At 51.6% G+C, this 20,258-nt stretch overlaps 1 protein-coding gene across 1 annotated transcript in view; it reads left to right on the top strand.

Moving 5' to 3' along the window:
• Positions 1–244: 244 nt before the first annotated feature.
• eif2b2 (eukaryotic translation initiation factor 2B, subunit 2 beta) overlaps positions 245–20,258 on the top strand; it is a 30,619-nt gene continuing 10,605 nt past the window's right edge. Inside the window, exons 1-6 of the mRNA XM_038821629.1 lie at positions 245–400; positions 799–919; positions 4,601–4,746; positions 4,937–5,100; positions 5,671–5,766; positions 6,384–6,521. Of these exons, the coding sequence (XP_038677557.1) occupies positions 262–400; positions 799–919; positions 4,601–4,746; positions 4,937–5,100; positions 5,671–5,766; positions 6,384–6,521 (804 nt within the window). The 5' untranslated portion in view covers positions 245–261. The remainder of the gene's footprint in view (positions 401–798; positions 920–4,600; positions 4,747–4,936; positions 5,101–5,670; positions 5,767–6,383; positions 6,522–20,258) is intronic.

Genomic DNA, 20,258 nt, shown 5'->3' on the forward strand with positions numbered 1-20,258 from the left:
CCCAACCCAGTGTCCGGGTCACCCCGGGGTCAGAGCTCAGGGGGCTGCTGGGATTGGATTGGGATCAGGGGGTTTATTTCCGGTTTTAGTCCCTCACCAACATGGCCATTGCAATGTGCCCCTTGACCTCTGAGCCGCAGTTTCCGATTCCGGCCAGTCCGTGACTGTTTCCGGTTCCGGATGTCCGCTAGTGTTTCCGCTTCCGATGACTGCACCAGTGTTTCCTGTTCCGGCTAGTCTGCTGCTGTTTCCGGTTCCGCCATGCCGGATGTGGGGGAGCGCGCTGCGCTGCTGCTCGGGCAGCTTTCCCGGGGGCAGCTCCGCGGCTCCGGGGAGGTGGCGGCCGCCACCGCCGGGTTCCTGCGGCAGCTGGTGGCGCACAGCCGCTGGAGCAGCGCAGGTGGGCGGTGCTGACCCCTGACCCGGGCATTCACCCCGCGACCCCGGATGTTGTCCCAACGACCCCGGGTGTTTACCCCCTGACCCCGACTGTTCACCCCGCGACCCCGGATGTTGACCCCATGACCCCAGGTGTTTACCCCCTGACCCCGAATGTTCACCCCGCGACCCCAGATGTTTACCCCGTGACCCTGGGTGGTGACCCCGGGTGCTGACCCCGGGTGTTTACCCGATAACCCCGGGTGCTGACCCCGGGTGCTGACCCCGTGACCCCGAGTGCTGACCCCGTGACCCCGGGTGTTTACCCCGCGACCCCAGGTGCTGAACTTGTGACCCCGGGTGTTTACGGCACTGGCTGTGGGCGTTCCTGCCGCTGATTTGTGTTTCTCACTCCGACAGGGGAGCTGCTGGATTTGATCCGGACAGAAGGCCGGAGACTGATGAGCGCCCAGCCCTCCGAGACCAGTGTGGGGAACATCATCCGGCGAGTGATGAAGATCATTCGAGAGGAATATGGCCGGTGAGAGGAGTGAGGGATCCTGAGAGGGCGGGAATGGGGGGGGGGGGGGGGCGGGAATGGGGGGGAGGGGGCGGGGTGGGAATGGGGGGGGGAGGGGGCGGGGCGGGAATGGGGGGGAGGGGGGAGGGGGGAGGGGGGGGCGGGAATGTGAGGGGGGGGCGGGAATGTGGGGGGGGGAGGGGGGGGGCGGGAATGTGGGGGGGGGGAGGGGGGGGCGGGAATGTGGGGGGGGGAGGGGGGGCGGGAATGTGAGGGGGGGGGCGGGAATGTGGGGGGGAGGGGGGGGGTGGAGGGAAATGTCAGAGATGAGAAACCCGGAGGACAGGGGGTAAATGTTTATTCACGTGTACCGAGGTACAGTGAAAAGTTTTTTTCTGTGTCCCTCAGGACACGTGACAATTAGCAAATCCAATCCAATCCTATTTATATATATTACAAAAGGCAGAGGTCCCAGTCCCTGTGAAACTGATTTGATTTATTATTGTCACATGTATTAGTATACAGTGAAGTATTGTTTCTTGCATGCTGTACAGACATTGCATACCGTACATAGGGAAGGAAGGAGAGACTGCAGAATATAATGTTACAGTTATAGCAAGGTGTAGAGAAAAGATCAACTTAATACGAGGTGGGTCCATTCAAAAGCCTGATGGCAGCAGGGAAGAAGCTGTTCTTGAGTCGGTTGGTACGTGACCTCAAACTTTGGTAGCTTTTTCCTGACGGAAGGAGGTGGAAGAGAGTATGTCTGGGGTGGGTGGGGTCCTTAATTATGCTGGCTGCCTTTCTGAGGCAGCGGGAATTATAGACAGAGTCAATGGATGGGAGGCTGGTTTGCGTGATGGACTGGGCTACAACATAGAACATAGAACAGTACAGCACAGAACAGGCCCTTCGGCCCTCGATGTTGTGCCGAGCCATGATCACCCTACTCAAACCCACGTATCCACCCTATACCCGTAACCCAACAACCCCCCCCCCCCCCCCCCCCCTCCCCAACCTTACTTTTTAGGACACTACGGGAAATTTAGCATGGCCAATCCACCTAACCCGCACATCTTTGGACTGTGGGAGGAAACCGGAGCACCCGGAGGAAACCCACGCACACACGGGGAGGACGTGCAGACTCCGCACAGACAGTGACCCAAGCCGGAATCGAACCTGGGACCCTGGAGCTGTGAAGCATTTATGCTAACCACCATGCTACCGTGCTGCCACAACAGTGGGCAGAAAAATGGCAGATGGCATTTAACCCGGACAAATGCGAGGTGATGCATTTTAGTAGATCCAATTCAGGTGGCAGAACCATCAGGAGCAGAGAGACGCAGAGAGATCTGGGCGGGCAGGTCCACAGATTCTTAAAAGTGGCAGCACAGGTGGAAATGGTGGTAAAGAAAGCATTTGGCATGCTTGCCTTCATAGGGCGGGGCATCAAGTATAAAAGTTTGCAAATTATGTTATAATTATATAGAACGTTGGTTAGGCCACATTTGGAATACTGTGTCCAATTCTGGTCACCCCACTACCAGAAAGATGCGGAGGCTTTGGAGAGAGTACAGAAAATGTTTACCAGGATGATGCCTGATATGGAGGGTATTAGCTATGAGGAGAGATTGAATAAACTGGGATTGTTCTCCCTAGAGAGACGGACGCTGAGGGCGACCTGATAGAAGTTTATAAAATTATGAGGGATATAGATAGGGTGAACAGTTGGAGGCTTTTTCCCAGGGCGGAAATGACAATTACAAGTGGGCACAGGTGCAAGGTGGGGGGTGATAGGTTCAATAGAGACGTGTGGGGAATCGCCCGCCGTAGAATCCTGTTTGGCTGGCGGTCAGCAGCACTGCCCAGAGCTGCAGACTGGCTGTCCGACCTCTCGGAATCTCTCCAACTGGAGAAAATCAAATTCGCCATCCGAGGGTCGGACGACGGCTTCCACAGAACGTGGGAGCCAGTCATGCAATTGTTCCGGGATCTGTTTGTGGCCAATGAACAAGCAGAATAGCCAGGTAGCCAAGAATCAGGGGAAAGTAGCCAAAGTATGAGAGGGAGAGATAGACCGGGAGAGGGGGGAGGGGGGGGGGGGGGCAGCTAAACCTGAGAGGAAAGAAAGGCGAACCACAGGAGGGGGGGGGGGGAGGGACAGGGAATAAGAGAGGTGAACCAGGGAGGTGGGGGGGGGGGGGAGGATGAGGGGGGGATACTGTGAGGATCCAGGACCAAACCTCAACATTTGTTAGGATCCCGGAGCAGGTGCCAACCAATTTTCAATTTGTAAAACTGAGACGATACTTCACCCCGGGAGCGATGACACTGACCAATAGGTATCTTTTATGTGAAAACAAACTTTAATTTAAACACAAAAATTACCAGATTTACATCAAATAAATAGCTTTACAATTACCAGTTAAACAGTTCTTAAATAAAGAGAAAAACTTGGATTGGATTTGGATTTTGTTTATTGTCATGTGTACCAAGGTACAGTGAAAAGTATTTTTCTGCGAGCTGCTCAACAGATCATTAAGTACATGGGAAGAAAAGGGAATAAAAGACAATACATAATAGGGCAACACAAGGTACACAATGTACCTACATAGTACTGGCATTGGGTGAAGCATACAGGGTGTAGTGTAGGCTTGTTACCTACACCTGCCACTAATTCCAATGAAGCAACCCAATACTGTTCAAATGCCACTGATAGATCAAGTTAACAAAACAGGTTTACTTGCTCAGCTGTGTAGAGACATTTGAAGGGAGATCCTTGCAAGAACAGATCCAGTTCACTTCTACTCAACCTAAAAGCATTTGGCAAACTGCCGCTGAAGTTAAAATCCTACAACAGACTGTGAAACTACAGACAGACCTGGCTCCTCCTATTAATTATATCATCTGTATCCCACTATGTTCCATGACCTGCTAAACTCAGACTGAATACAATCCCTCATAAATTACCTACAATCCGGATTTCTAGTGGTGACAATGTGCTGAACAAATGGTAGCTCTCCTGTGGCCCATTATACCCACAAAAAACCCTCCCTACCCTCACCCAAAACACACAGCACCCGAGGAAATGTCCTCAAACCAGAGGGCTGCAGGGGGTAGTGGCCATACTGTTTAATAAGAGGACGACCTTCACAGCGACATAGACAGTAACAGACCCGAGGGACAGTATATCATGGTCAGAGGTTTCCTGGAAGGGACGGCAGTAGTGTTTGTCAACATATCCGCGCCTAACTGGGACGGCGCAGTCTTTGTCAAAAAGGCCATGGCAAAAATCTATTAGCCCTTCTTCTGTAACCAAGTAAGTGGTTGGAATGAATGATGACCTCACCTTTTATGACGCCCTAATTACAGCTTTAGCAGACACACTGTCTGTGTGTATTTTGAACCAGGGCTTTTAATAAATTACTGCCCCAAATCTGAACAGTTTCTACATTCATCATCTTCACAAGAATCAGAGGGGGGGGGAAATGAGGAAAGATTAGTTACTGAGTTATAATTCAGGCAGTGCTGCCTGCAAATATGGTGGAAGGAAATTCGATACCAACTTTAAAGAGAATTTGATAAATACTTCAGTATTTCTCTGGGGAAAGTGGATTGGACAGCTCTTTCGAAGAGCTGATTTGATGAAATGAGCAGCTTTTTTCCTGCACCCTGTGTCATTTATCTGTTTGTGTTTTTCAGGCTTCGAGGCTGCAGTGAGGAGATGGACCAGGATTCACTGCACAAACTGCTGACTTCGGGCAGTCAGAGCGAAGATTTCAGTGTGAGTTTTCCACCTCTCAGAACCAACATCATTGAAGCAATTAACGAACTTCTGATGGAGCTCGGTAGGTTCAGAGGGGGGGCGGGCAATTTGGCTTAAGGGTGGAAGAGCCTTTTTTTGCATGATTGGTGGGGGAGGGGGTTCATCTGGTGGGGTGTGGAGAGAAGGGGCAATGGGCAGGGGGTGGGGGTTGAGTGGTATCCATCCAGTGTCGGGAAGGGGTCTGTGTTAACTGCTTGCTTGTTGTTTGCCAGAGGGAACGATGGATAACATTGCAATGCAGGCCCTGGAACACATCCACTCTAACGAGGTGATTATGACGCTCGGCCGCTCACCAACTGTTGAGGCTTTTCTCAAAGATGCAGCTCGAAAACGCAACTTCCACGTGATCGTCGCTGAGTGTGCGCCCTACTGCCAGGTGAGTGATCATTGGCCTTCGGGGGTGAGAAGCAATTACTGATGTGTAATTGTTTATGTAAAACAGGTTGTTCCCAGATTGCCCTGGGGGGGGGGGGGGGCGGCAGCTTTCCTCTCTCTCTCCCCTCTCTGTGTCTTTCTGTCTCTCTCCTCTCTCTCTCTCTCTCCCCTCTGTCTATCTCCTCTCTCTGTCTCTTTCCTCTCCCCTCTATCTCTCTCTCTCCTCTCTCTCTCCCTCTGTCTATCTCCTCTCTCTGTCTCTTTCCTCTCCCCTCTATCTCTCTCTCTCTCTCTCTCTCTCCCCTCTATCTGTCTCTCTCTCTCTCTCTCCCCTCTGTCTATCTCCTCTCTCTGTCTCTTTCCTCTCCCCTCTATCTCTCTCTCTCTCCCCTCTCTATGTCTCTCCTCTCTTCTCTCACTCTCTCTCTCTCTCTCCACTCTGCACCTTCTCACTGCTTCCTCTGGCTCCCAGATTCCGCCCCGGCTCTCCCTCTCCCCCCTCGGCCTTCCCCCTCCTTCGCAGTCCTTGCGTCACGCTCACCCCAGTCTGATTCTAGTTTCTGCATTCCAGGGACACGAGATGTCTGTCGCTTTGTCTGCAGCCGGGATTGAAACAACTGTAATTACTGATGCTGCCATCTTCGCCGTCATGTCCCGTGTTAATAAGGTAATGGTTTCCACAGTGGGGGGCCCTGTATCTGCATGAGGACAGTGGGTTTGTGGGGACTGCTGACAGTTTTCCTGTGAAGCTTTGGTATGTCGGAGGGGGAGGGGTATGTCGGAGGGGGAGGGGTATGTCGGAGGGGGAGGGGTATGTCGGAGGGGGAGGGGTATGTCGGAGGGGGATGTTGGAGGGGAGGGGTACGTTGGAGGGGGAGGGGTACGTTGGAGGGGAAGGGTACGTTGGAGGGGAGGGGTACGTTGGAGGGGGAGGGGTACGTTGGAGGGAAAGGGTACGTTGGAGTGGGAGGGGTACGTTGGAGGGGGGAGGGGTACGTTGGAGGGGGGAGGGTACGTTGGAGGGGGAAGGGTACGTTGGAGGGGGAAGGGTACGTTGGAGGGGGAGGGGTACGTTGGAGGGGAGGGGTACGTTGGAGGGGGAGGGATGTGTTGGAGGGGAGGGGGATGTTGGAGGGGGAGGGGTGTGTTGGAGGGGGAGGGGTATGTGTATGCTGAGTGGAGAGGGATGAATGGCAGTGGCTATGGAGGGAGGTGTTGAACAGAGATGTACCGTGTATGTGTGCATGCGAATGGGCTCCACTCTACTCATCCTTGTTTCTACAGGTGATCATTGGCACGAAGACCATCTTGGCTAATGGGGGACTGCGAGCAGTGAATGGAGCTCATACACTGGCCCTCGCAGCAAGGCACCACTCCACACCCGTTATAGTCTGTGCTGCCATGTTTAAACTGTGTCCACAGGTCAGTAGTCAGCTATAATCAAGCAACATCTTCTCAGCTTTGATTTACCAATGAAAGAACGTGCATTTCAATAGCACTTTTCACAATCTCAGAAGATCCCAAAGCACTTCACAGCTCCACGTAGATCCATTGTTGTAAACACCCCCAGCACAGGTACAGCACGGGGTTAGATACAGAGTAAAGCTCCCTCTACACTGTTCCCATCAAACACTCCCAGGACAGATACAGCACGGGGTTAGATACAGAGTAAAGCTCCCTCTACACTGTCCCCATCAAACACTCCCAGGACAGGTACAGCACAGGGCTAGATACAGAGTAAAGCTCCCTCTACACTGTCCCCATCAAACACTCCCAGGACAGGTACAGCACGGGGTTAGATACAGAGTAAAGCTCCCTCTACACTGTCCCCATCAAACACTCCCAGGGCACCTACAGCACGGGGTTAGATACAGAGTCAAGCTCCCTGTACACTGTCACCATCAAACACTCCCAGGACAGGTACAGCACGGGGTTAGATACAGAGTAAAGCTCCCTCTACACTGTTCCCATCAAACACTCCCAGGACAGATACAGCACGGGGTTAGATACAGAGTCAAGCTCCCTGTACACTGTCACCATCAAACACTCCCAGGACAGGTACAGGACTGGGTTAGATACAGAGTAAAGCTCCCTCTACACTGTCCCCATCAAACACTCCCAGGACAGGTACAGCACAGGGTTAGATACAGAGTAAAGCTCTCTCTACACTGTCCCCATCAAACACTCCCAGGACAGGTACAGCACGGGGTTAGATACAGAATAAAGCTCCCTCTAAACCAGGGGTGGGCAAACTACGGCCCGCGGGCCGCATGCGACCCGACAAAGGTTTTTATGCGGCCCGCCAATGAGGTGCCCGGAATCATAACCGGCATTTTTGAAAAGCCGCCGGGGAAAAGCCGCTGAAGTAAATGCGCTTATTCAATAAGCGCATTTACTTCAGCGGCTTTTCCCCGGCGGCTTTTCAAAAATGCCGGTTATGATTCCGGGCACCTCATTGGCGGGCCGCATAAAAACGCGCGTAGTGGGGTGGGTGAGTGGGGTTGTCTCATTGGTCGGTTTAGTTGGCTGTGCGACCAATAGGAGTCCAGGTTACAAACAATAAGCCTTATTATTGTTTGTAACCAGGACTCCTATTGGTCGCACACCCAACTAAACCGACCAATAAGGCAGCCCCACTCATCCACCCCACTACGCGCGTTTTTATCGTTGACTCGGCCGGGCTGTGCTTCTGTCAGTGTTAAGGATCAGCACAAGCAACTTGACACCTGATTTCAACAAACTGGTAAATGACTGCAGTCAGATGCATCATTCTCATTGACATTGTTCTGTTACTTACTGAGTTACTATGTTTTTCAAATAAATGTGCTTTTTTTTCTTTAAAGACCTTTTGTTTTGGCTATTTAAAATATTAATTATTTTACTTAATATACTATGCGGCCCTTTAAAATTGTGAATTTCTGAATGTGGCCCTTGCACGGATAGGTTTGCCCACCCCTGCTCTACACTGTCCCCATCAAACACTCCCAGGACAGGTACAGCATGGGGTTAGATACAAAGTAAAGCTCCCTCTACACTGTCCCCATCAAACACTCCCAGGACAGGTACAGCAAGGGATTAGATACAGAGTAAAGCTCCCTCTACACTGTCCCCATCAAACACTCCCAGCACAGGTACAGCACGGGGTTAGATACAGAGTAAAGCTCCCTCTACGCTGTCCCCATCAAACACTCCCAGGACAGGTACAGCACGGGGTTAGATACAGCGTAAAGCTCCCTCTACGCTATCCCCATCAAACACTCCCAGGACAGGTACAGCACGGGGTAAGATACAGAGTAAAGCTCCCTCGACACTGTCCCCATCAAACACTCCCAGGACAGGTACAGCACGGGGTTAGATACAGCGTAAAGCTCCCTCTACGCCGTCCCCATCAAACATTCCCAGGACAGGTACAGCACTGGGTTAGATACAGAGTAAAGCGCCCTCAACACTGTCCCCATCAAACATTCCCAGGACAGGTACAGCACGGGGTTAGATACAGAGTAAAGCTCCCTCTACACTGTCCCCATCAAACACTCCCAGGACAGGTACAGCACGGGGTAGATACAGAGTAAAGCTCCCTCTACACTGTCCCCATCAAACACTCCCAGGACAGGTACGGCACGGGGTTAGATACAGAGTAAAGCTCCCTCTACACTGTCCCCATCAAACACTCCCAGGACAGGTACAGCGTGGAGTTAGATACAGAGTAAAGCTCCCTCTACACTGTCCCCATCAAACATTCCCAGGACAGGTACAGCACGGGGTTAGATACAGAGTAAAGCGCCCTCTACACTGTCCCCATCAAACATTCCCAGGACAGGTACAGCACGGGGTTAGATACAGAGTAAAGCTCCCTCTACACTGTCCCCATCAAACACTCCCAGGACAGGTACAGCACGGGGTAGATACAGAGTAAAGCTCCCTCTACACTGTCCCCATCAAACACTCCCAGGACAGGTACAGCACAGGGCTAGATACAGAGTAAAGCTCCCTCTACACTGTCCCCATCAAACACTCCCAGGACAGGTACAGCACAGGATCTCGCTGTATTTGCTGTTTGATGCTGTTACAGGGCTGGAGGAGGATCTGGCTGTATTTGCTGTTTGATGCTGTTACTGGACTGGAGGAGGATCTGGCTGTATTTGCTGTTTGATGCTGTTACTGGACTGGAGGAGGATCTGGCTGTATTTGCTGTTTGATGCTGTTACAGGGCTGGAGGAGGATCTGGCTGTATTTGCCGTTTGATGCTGTTACAGGGCTGGAGGAGGATCTGGCTGTATTTGCTGCTTGATGCTGTTACAGGGCGAGAGGAGGATCTGGCTGTATTTGCTGTTTGAAGCTGTGACAGGGCTGGAGGAGGATCTGGCTGTATTTGCTGTTTGATGCTGTGACAGGGCTGGAGGAGGATCTGGCTGTATTTGCTGTTTGATGCTGTGACAGGGTTGGTGGAGGATCTGGCTGTATTTGCTGCTTGATGCTGTGACAGGGCTAGAGGAGGATCTGGCTGTATTTGCTGTTTGATGCTGTGACAGGGCTAGAGGAGGATTTGGCTGTATTTGCTGTTTGATGCTGTGACAGGGCTAGAGGAGGATCTGGCTGTATTTGCTGTTTGATGCAGTTACTGGACTGGAGGAGGATCTGGCTGTATTTGCTGTTTGATGCTGTTACAGGGCTGGAGGAGGATCTGGCTGTATTTGCTGTTTGATGCTGTTACAGGGCTGGAGGAGGATCTGGCTGTATTTGCTGTTTGATGCTGTTACAGGGCTGGAGGAGGATCTGGCTGTATTTGCTGTTTGATGCTGTGACAGGGCTGGAGGAGGATCTGGCTGTATTTGCTGTTTGATGCTGTGACAGGGCTGGAGGAGGATCTGGCTGTATTTGCTGTTTGATGCTGTGACAGGGCTGGAGGAGGATCTGGGTGTATTTGCTGTTTGATGCTGTGACAGGGCTAGAGGAGGATCTGGCTGTATTTGCTGTTTGATGCTGTTACTGGACTGGAGGAGGATCTGGCTGTATTTGCTGTTTGATGCTGTGACAGGGTTGGAGGAGGATCTGGCTGTATTTGCTGTTTGATGCTGTGACAGGGCTGGAGGAGGATCTGGCTGTATTTGCTGTTTGATGCTGTTACTGGACTGGAGGAGGATCTGGCTGTATTTGCTGTTTGATGCTGTTACAGGGCTGGAGGAGGATCTGGCTGTATTTGCTGTTTGATGCTGTGACAGGGCTGGAGGAGGATCTGGCTGTATTTGCTGTTTGATGCTGTGACTGGGCTGGAGGAGGATCTGGCTGTATTTGCTGTTTGATGCTGTGACAGGGCTGGAGGAGGATCTGGCTGTATTTGCTGTTTGATGCTGTTACAGGGCTGGAGGAGGATCTGGCTGTATTTGCTGTTTGATGCTGTTACTGGACTGGAGGAGGATCTGGCTGTATTTGCTGCTTGATGCTGTGACAGGACTGGAGGAGGATCTGGCTGTATTTGCTGTTTGATGCTGTTACAGGGCTGGAGGAGGATCTGGCTGTATTTGCTGTTTGATGCTGTGAGAGGGCTGGAGGAGGATCTGGCTGTATTTGCTGTTTGATGCTGTGACAGGGCTGGAGGAGGATCTGGCTGTATTTGCTGTTTGATGCTGTGACAGGGCTGGAGGAGGATCTGGCTGTATTTGCTGTTTGATGCTGTGACAGGGCTGGAGGAGGATCTGGCTGTATTTGCTGTTTGATGCTGTTACAGGGCTGGAGGAGGATCTGGCTGTATTTTCTGTTTGATGCTGTGTCAGGGCTAGAGGAGGATCTGGCTGTATTTGCTGTTTGATGCTGTGACAGGGCTGGAGGAGGATCTGGCTGTATTTGCTGTTTGATGCTGTTACAGGGCTGGAGGAGGATCTGGCTGTATTTGCTGCTTGATGCTGTGACAGGGCTAGAGGAGGATCTGGCTGTATTTGCTGTTTGATGCTGTGACAGGGCTAGAGGAGGATTTGGCTGTATTTGCTGTTTGATGCTGTGACAGGGCTAGAGGAGGATCTGGCTGTATTTGCTGTTTGATGCAGTTACTGGACTGGAGGAGGATCTGGCTGTATTTGCTGTTTGATGCTGTTACAGGGCTGGAGGAGGATCTGGCTGTATTTGCTGTTTGATGCTGTTACAGGGCTGGAGGAGGATCTGGCTGTATTTGCTGTTTGATGCTGTTACAGGGCTGGAGGAGGATCTGGCTGTATTTGCTGTTTGATGCTGTGACAGGGCTGGAGGAGGATCTGGCTGTATTTGCTGTTTGATGCTGTTACAGGGCTGGAGGAGGATCTGGCTGTATTTGCTGTTTGATGCTGTGACAGGGCTGGAGGAGGATCTGGGTGTATTTGCTGTTTGATGCTGTGACAGGGCTAGAGGAGGATCTGGCTGTATTTGCTGTTTGATGCTGTTACTGGACTGGAGGAGGATCTGGCTGTATTTGCTGTTTGATGCTGTGACAGGGTTGGAGGAGGATCTGGCTGTATTTGCTGTTTGATGCTGTGACAGGGCTGGAGGAGGATCTGGCTGTATTTGCTGTTTGATGCTGTTACTGGACTGGAGGAGGATCTGGCTGTATTTGCTGTTTGATGCTGTTACAGGGCTGGAGGAGGATCTGGCTGTATTTGCTGTTTGATGCTGTGACAGGGCTGGAGGAGGATCTGGCTGTATTTGCTGTTTGATGCTGTGACTGGGCTGGAGGAGGATCTGGCTGTATTTGCTGTTTGATGCTGTGACAGGGCTGGAGGAGGATCTGGCTGTATTTGCTGTTTGATGCTGTTACAGGGCTGGAGGAGGATCTGGCTGTATTTGCTGTTTGATGCTGTTACAGGGCTGGAGGAGGATCTGGCTGTATTTTCTGTTTGATGCTGTGTCAGGGCTAGAGGAGGATCTGGCTGTATTTGCTGTTTGATGCTGTTACTGGACTGGAGGAGGATCTGGCTGTATTTGCTGTTTGATGCTGTGACAGGGCTGGAGGAGGATCTGGCTGTATTTGCTGTTTGATGCTGTGACAGGGCTGGAGGAGGATCTGGCTGTATTTGCTGTTTGATGCTGTGACAGGGCTGGAGGAGGATCTGGCTGTATTTGCTGTTTGATGCTGTTACAGGGCTGGAGGAGGATCTGGCTGTATTTGCTGTTTGATGCTGTGACAGGGCTGGAGGAGGATCTGGCTGTATTTGCTGTTTGATGCTGTTACTGGACTGGAGGAGGATCTGGCTGTATTTGCTGCTTGATGCTGTGACAGGACTGGAGGAGGATCTGGCTGTATTTGCTGTTTGATGCTGTTACAGGGCTGGAGGAGGATCTGGCTGTATTTGCTGTTTGATGCTGTGACAGGGCTGGAGGAGGATCTGGCTGTATTTGCTGTTTGATGCTGTTACAGGGCTGGAGGAGGATCTGGCTGTATTTTCTGTTTGATGCTGTGTCAGGGCTAGAGGAGGATCTGGCTGTATTTGCTGTTTGATGCTGTTACTGGACTGGAGGAGGATCTGGCTGTATTTGCTGTTTGATGCTGTGACAGGGCTGGAGGAGGATCTGGCTGTATTTGCTGTTTGATGCTGTTACAGGGCTGGAGGAGGATCTGGCTGTATTTGCTGTTTGATGCTGTGACAGGGCTGGAGGAGGATCTGGCTGTATTTGCTGTTTGATGCTGTGACAGGGCTGGAGGAGGATCTGGCTGTATTTGCTGTTTGATGCTGTTACTGGACTGGAGGAGGATCTGGCTGTATTTGCTGCTTGATGCTGTGACAGGACTGGAGGAGGATCTGGCTGTATTTGCTGTTTGATGCTGTTACAGGGCTGGAGGAGGATCTGGCTGTATTTGCTGTTTGATGCTGTGACAGGGCTGGAGGAGGATCTGGCTGTATTTGCTGTTTGATGCTGTGACAGAGCTGGAGGAGGATCTGGCTGTATTTGCTGTTTGATGCTGTGACGGCTAGAGGAGGATCTGGCTGTATTTGCTGTTTGATGCTGTTACTGGACTGGAGGAGGATCTGGCTGTATTTGCTGTTTGATGCTGTGACAGGGCTGGAGGAGGATCTGGCTGTATTTGCTGTTTGATGCTGTGTCTGGGCTGGAGGAGGATCTGGCTGTATTTGCTGTTTGATGCTGTGACAGGGCTAGAGGAGGATCTGGCTGTATTTGCTGTTTGATGCTGTGACAGGGCTGGAGGAGGATCTGGCTGTATTTGCTGTTTGATGCTGTGACAGGGCTGGAGGAGGATCTGGCTGTATTTGCTGTTTGATGCTGCGACAGGGCTGGAGGAGGATCTGGCTGTATTTGCTGTTTGATGCTGTGACAGGGCTAGAGGAGGATCTGGCTGTATTTGCTGTTTGATGCTGTGACAGGGCTGGAGGAGGACCTGGCTGTATTTGCTGTTTGATGCTGTGACAGGGCTGGAGAAGGGTCTGGCTGTATTTGCTGTTTGATTCTGTGACAGGGCTGGAGGAGGATCTGGCTGTATTTGCTGTTTGATGCTGTTACAGGGCTGGAGGAGGATCTGGCTGTATTTGCTGTTTGATGCTGTGACAGGGCTGGAGGAGGATCTGGCTGTATTTGCTGTTTGATGCTGTGAGAGGGCGAGAGGAGAATCTGGCTGTATTTGCTGTTTGATGCTGTGACAGGGCTGGAGGAGGACCTGGCTGTATTTGCTGTTTGATGCTGTTACAGGGCTGGAGGGGGATCTGGCTGTATTTGCTGTTTGATGCTGTGACAGGGCTGGAGGAGGATCTGGCTGTATTTGCTGTTTGATGCTGTGACAGGGCTGGAGGAGGATCTGGCTGTATTTGCTGCTTGAGGCTGTGACAGGGCTGGAGGAGGATCTGGCTGTATTTGCTGTTTGATGCTGTGACAGGGCTGGAGGAGGATCTGGCTGTATTTGCTGTTTGATGCTGTGACAGGGCTGGAGGAGGATCAGGCTGTATTTGCTGTTTGATGCTGTGTCTGGGCTGGAGGAGGATCTGGCTGTATTTGCTGCTTGATGCTGTGACAGGACTGGAGGAGGATCTGGCTGTATTTGCTGTTTGATGCTGTGACAGGGCTGGAGGAGGATCTGGCTGTATTTGCTGTTTGATGCTGTGACAGGCTGGAGGAGGATCTGGCTGTATTTGCTGTTTGATGCTGTGACAGGGCTGGAGGAGGATCTGGCTGTATTTGCTGTTTGATGCTGTTACAGGGCTGGAGGAGGATCTGGCTGTATTTGCTGTTTGATGCTGTTACAGGGCTGGAGGAGGATCTGGCTGTATTTGCTGTTTGATGCTGTGACAGCGCTGGAGGAGGATCTGGCTGTATTTGCTGCTTGATGCTGTGACAGGGCTGGAGGAGGATCTGGCTGTATTTGCTGTTTGATGCTGTGACAGGGCTAGAGGAGGATCTGGCTGTATTTGCTGTTTGATGCTGTGACAGGGCTGGAGGAGGATCTGGCTGTATTTGCTGTTTGATGCTGCGACAGGGCTATAGGAGGATCTGGCTGTATTTGCTGTTTGATGCTGTGACAGGGCTGGAGGAGGATCTGGCTGTATTTGCTGTTTGATGCTGTGACAGGGCTGGAGGAGGTTCTGGCTGTATTTGCTGTTTGATGCTGTGACAGCGCTGGAGGAGGATCTGGCTGTATTTGCTGTTTGATGCTGTGACAGGGCTGGAGGAGGATCTGGCTGTATTTGCTGTTTGATGCTGTGACAGGGCTGGAGGAGGATCTGGCTGTATTTGCTGTTTGATGCTGTGACAGGGCTGGAGGAGGATCTGGCTGTATTTGCTGTTTGATGCTGTGACAGGGCTGGGGGAGGATCTGGCTGTATTTGCTGTTTGATGCTGTGACAGCGCTGGAGGAGGATCTGGCTGTATTTGCTGTTTGATGCTGTGACAGGGCTGGAGGAGGATCTGGCTGTATTTGCTGTTTGATGCTGTTACTGGACTGGAGGAGGATCTGGCTGTATTTGCTGTTTGATGCTGTGACAGGGCTGGAGGAGGATCTGGCTGTATTTGCTGTTTGATGCTGTGACAGGGCTGGAGGAGGATCTGGCTGTATTTGCTGTTTGATGCTGTGACAGGGCTGGAGGAGGATCTGGCTGTATTTGCTGTTTGATGCTGTTACGGGACTGGAGGAGGATCTGGCTGTATTTGCTGTTTGATGCTGTGACAGGGCTGGAGGAGGATCTGGCTGTATTTGCTGTTTGATGCTGTTACGGGACTGGAGGAGGATCTGGCTGTATTTGCTGTTTGATGCTGTTACAGGGCTGGAGGAGGATCTGGCTGTATTTGCTGTTTGATGCTGTGACAGGGCTATAGGAGGATCTGGCTGTATTTGCTGCTTGATGCTGTGACAGGGCTGGAGGAGGATCTGGCTGTATTTGCTGTTTGATGCTGTTACTGGACTGGAGGAGGATCTGGCTGTATTTGCTGTTTGATGCTGTGACAGGGCTGGAGGAGGATCTGGCTGTATTTGCCGTTTGATGCTGTGACAGGGCTGGAGGAGGATCTGGCTGTATTTGCTGCTTGATGCTGTGACAGGGCTGGAGGAGGTTCTGGCTGTATTTGCTGTTTGATGCTGTGACAGCGCTGGAGGAGGATCTGGCTGTATTTGCTGTTTGATGCTGTGACAGGGCTGGAGGAGGATCTGGCTGTATTTGCTGTTTGATGCTGTGACAGGGCTGGAGGAGGTTCTGGCTGTATTTGCTGTTTGATGCTGTGACAGCGCTGGAGGAGGATCTGGCTGTATTTGCTGTTTGATGCTGTGACAGGGCTGGAGGAGGATCTGGCTGTATTTGCTGTTTGATGCTGTGACAGGGCTGGAGGAGGATCTGGCTGTATTTGCTGTTTGACGCTGTGACAGGGCTGGAGGAGGATCTGGCTGTATTTGCTGTTTGATTCTGTTACAGGGCTGTAGGAGGATCTGGCTGTATTTGCTGTTTGATGCTGTGACAGGGCTGGAGGAGGATCTGGCTGTATTTGCTGTTTGATGCTGTTACAGGGCTGGAGGAGGATCTGGCTGTATTTGCTGTTTGATTCTGTTACAGGGCTGTAGGAGGATCTGGCTGTATTTGCTGTTTGATGCTGTGACAGGGCTGGAGGAGGATCTGGCTGTATTTGCTGTTTGATGCTGTGACAGGGCTGGAGGAGGATCTGGCTGTATTTGCTGTTTGATGCTGTTACTGGACTGGAGGAGGATCTGGCTGTATTTGCTGTTTGATGCTGTGACAGGGCTGGAGGGGGATCTGGCTGTATTTGCTGTTTGATGCTGTGACAGGGCTGAAGGAGGATCTGGCTGTATTTGCTGTTTGATGCTGTGACAGGGCTGCACGAGGATCTGGCTGTATTTGCTGTTTGATGCTGTTACAGGGCTGGAGGAGGATCTGGCTGTATTTGCTGTTTGATGCTGTGACAGGGCTGGACGAGGATCTGGCTGTATTTGCTGCTTGATGCTGTTACAGGGCTGGAGGAGGATCTGGCTGTATTTGCTGTTTGATGCTGTGACAGGGCTAGAGGAGGATTTGGCTGTATTTGCTGTTTGATGCTGTGACAGGGCTGGAGGAGGATCTGGCTGTATTTGCTGTTTGATGCTGTGTCAGGGCTAGAGGAGGATCTGGCTGTATTTGCTGTTTGATGCTGTGACAGGGCTGGAGGAGGATCTGGCTGTATTTGCTGTTTGATGCTGTGACAGGGCTGGAGGAGGATCTGGCTGTATTTGCTGTTTGATGCTGTGACAGGGCTGGAGGAGGATCTGGCTGTATTTGCTGTTTGATGCTGTGACAGGGCTGGAGGAGGATCTGGCTGTATTTGCTGTTTGATGCTGTGACAGGGCTGGAGAAGGATCTGGCTGTATTTGCTGTTTGATGCTGTGACAGGGCTGGAGGAGGATCTGGCTGTATTTGCTGCTTGATGCTGTGACAGGGCTGGAGGTGGAACTGGCTGTATTTGCTGTTTGATGCTGTTACAGGGCTGGAGGAGGATCTGGCTGTATTTGCTGTTTGATGCTGTTACAGGGCTGGAGGAGGATCTGGCTGTATTTGCTGTTTGATGCTGTTACAGGGCTGGAGGAGGATCTGGCTGTATTTGCTGTTTGATGCTGTCACAGGGCTGGAGGAGGATCTGGCTGTATTTGCTGTTTGATTCTGTGACAGGGCTGGAGGAGGATCTGGGTGTATTTGCTGTTTGATGCTGTGACAGGGCTAGAGGAGGATCTGGCTGTATTTGCTGTTTGATGCTGTGACAGGGCTAGAGGAGGATCTGGCTGTATTTGCTGTTTGATGCTGTTACTGGACTGGAGGAGGATCTGGCTGTATTTGCTGTTTGATGCTGCGACAGGGCTATAGGAGGATCTGGCTGTATTTGCTGTTTGATGCTGTGACAGGGCTGGAGGAGGATCTGGCTGTATTTGCTGTTTGATGCTGTTACAGGGCTGGAGGAGGATCTGGCTGTATTTGCTGTTTGATTCTGTGACAGGGCTGGACGAGGATCTGGCTGTATTTGCTGCTTGATGCTGTTACTGGACTGGAGGAGGATCTGGCTGTATTTGCTGTTTGATGCTGTGACAGAGCTGGAGGAGGATCTGGCTGTATTTGCTGTTTGATGCTGTGACAGGACTGGAGGAGGATCTGGCTGTATTTGCTGTTTGATGCTGTGACAGGGCTGGAGGAGGATCTGGCTGTATTTGCTGTTTGATGCTGTGACAGGGCTGGAGGAGGATCTGGCTGTATTTGCTGTTTGATGCTGTGACAGGGCTGGAGGAGGATCTGGCTGTATTTGCTGTTTGATGCTGTTACGGGACTGGAGGAGGATCTGGCTGTATTTGCTGTTTGATGCTGTGACAGGGCTGGAGGAGGACCTGGCTGTATTTGCTGTTTGATGCTGTTACAGGGCTGGAGGAGGATCTGGCTGTATTTGCTGTTTGATGCTGTGACAGGGCTATAGGAGGATCTGGCTGTATTTGCTGCTTGATGCTGTGACAGGGCTGGAGGAGGATCTGGCTGTATTTGCTGTTTGATGCTGTTACTGGACTGGAGGAGGATCTGGCTGTATTTGCTGTTTGATGCTGTGACAGGGCTGGAGGAGGATCTGGCTGTATTTGCCGTTTGATGCTGTGACAGGGCTGGAGGAGGATCTGGCTGTATTTGCTGCTTGATGCTGTGACAGGGCTGGAGGAGGTTCTGGCTGTATTTGCTGTTTGATGCTGTGACAGCGCTGGAGGAGGATCTGGCTGTATTTGCTGTTTGATGCTGTGACAGGGCTGGAGGAGGATCTGGCTGTATTTGCTGTTTGATGCTGTGACAGGGCTGGAGGAGGTTCTGGCTGTATTTGCTGTTTGATGCTGTGACAGCGCTGGAGGAGGATCTGGCTGTATTTGCTGTTTGATGCTGTGACAGGGCTGGAGGAGGATCTGGCTGTATTTGCTGTTTGATGCTGTGACAGGGCTGGAGGAGGATCTGGCTGTATTTGCTGTTTGATGCTGTGACAGGGCTGGAGGAGGATCTGGCTGTATTTGCTGTTTGATTCTGTTACAGGGCTGTAGGAGGATCTGGCTGTATTTGCTGTTTGATGCTGTGACAGGGCTGGAGGAGGATCTGGCTGTATTTGCTGTTTGATGCTGTGACAGGGCTGGAGGAGGATCTGGCTGTATTTGCTGTTTGATGCTGTTACTGGACTGGAGGAGGATCTGGCTGTATTTGCTGTTTGATGCTGTGACAGGGCTGGAGGGGGATCTGGCTGTATTTGCTGTTTGATGCTGTGACGGCTGAAGGAGGATCTGGCTGTATTTGCTGTTTGATGCTGTGACAGGGCTGCACGAGGATCTGGCTGTATTTGCTGTTTGATGCTGTTACAGGGCTGGAGGAGGATCTGGCTGTATTTGCTGTTTGATGCTGTGACAGGGCTGGACGAGGATCTGGCTGTATTTGCTGCTTGATGCTGTTACAGGGCTGGAGGAGGATCTGGCTGTATTTGCTGTTTGATGCTGTGACAGGGCTAGAGGAGGATTTGGCTGTATTTGCTGTTTGATGCTGTGACAGGGCTGGAGGAGGATCTGGCTGTATTTGCTGTTTGATGCTGTGTCAGGGCTAGAGGAGGATCTGGCTGTATTTGCTGTTTGATGCTGTGACAGGGCTGGAGGAGGATCTGGCTGTATTTGCTGTTTGATGCTGTGACAGGGCTGGAGGAGGATCTGGCTGTATTTGCTGTTTGATGCTGTGACAGGGCTGGAGGAGGATCTGGCTGTATTTGCTGTTTGATGCTGTGACAGGGCTGGAGGAGGATCTGGCTGTATTTGCTGTTTGATGCTGTGACAGGGCTGGAGAAGGATCTGGCTGTATTTGCTGTTTGATGCTGTGACAGGGCTGGAGGAGGATCTGGCTGTATTTGCTGCTTGATGCTGTGACAGGGCTGGAGGAGGATCTGGCTGTATTTGCTGTTTGATGCTGTGACAGGGCTGGAGGAGGATCTGGCTGTATTTGCTGTTTGATGCTGTTACAGGGCTGGAGGAGGATCTGGCTGTATTTGCTGTTTGATGCTGTTACAGGGCTGGAGGAGGATCTGGCTGTATTTGCTGTTTGATGCTGTCACAGGGCTGGAGGAGGATCTGGCTGTATTTGCTGTTTGATTCTGTGACAGGGCTGGAGGAGGATCTGGGTGTATTTGCTGTTTGATGCTGTGACAGGGCTAGAGGAGGATCTGGCTGTATTTGCTGTTTGATGCTGTGACAGGGCTAGAGGAGGATCTGGCTGTATTTGCTGTTTGATGCTGTTACTGGACTGGAGGAGGATCTGGCTGTATTTGCTGTTTGATGCTGCGACAGGGCTATAGGAGGATCTGGCTGTATTTGCTGTTTGATGCTGTGACAGGGCTGGAGGAGGATCTGGCTGTATTTGCTGTTTGATGCTGTTACAGGGCTGGAGGAGGATCTGGCTGTATTTGCTGTTTGATTCTGTGACAGGGCTGGACGAGGATCTGGCTGTATTTGCTGCTTGATGCTGTTACTGGACTGGAGGAGGATCTGGCTGTATTTGCTGTTTGATGCTGTGACAGAGCTGGAGGAGGATCTGGCTGTATTTGCTGTTTGATGCTGTGACAGGACTGGAGGAGGATCTGGCTGTATTTGCTGTTTGATGCTGTGACAGAGCTGGAGGAGGATCTGGCTGTATTTGCTGTTTGATGCTGTTACTGGACTGG

The sequence above is a fragment of the Scyliorhinus canicula genome, chromosome 2, assembly GCF_902713615.1.
Source record: "Scyliorhinus canicula chromosome 2, sScyCan1.1, whole genome shotgun sequence".
NCBI classification, from domain to species: Eukaryota; Metazoa; Chordata; class Chondrichthyes; order Carcharhiniformes; family Scyliorhinidae; genus Scyliorhinus; species Scyliorhinus canicula.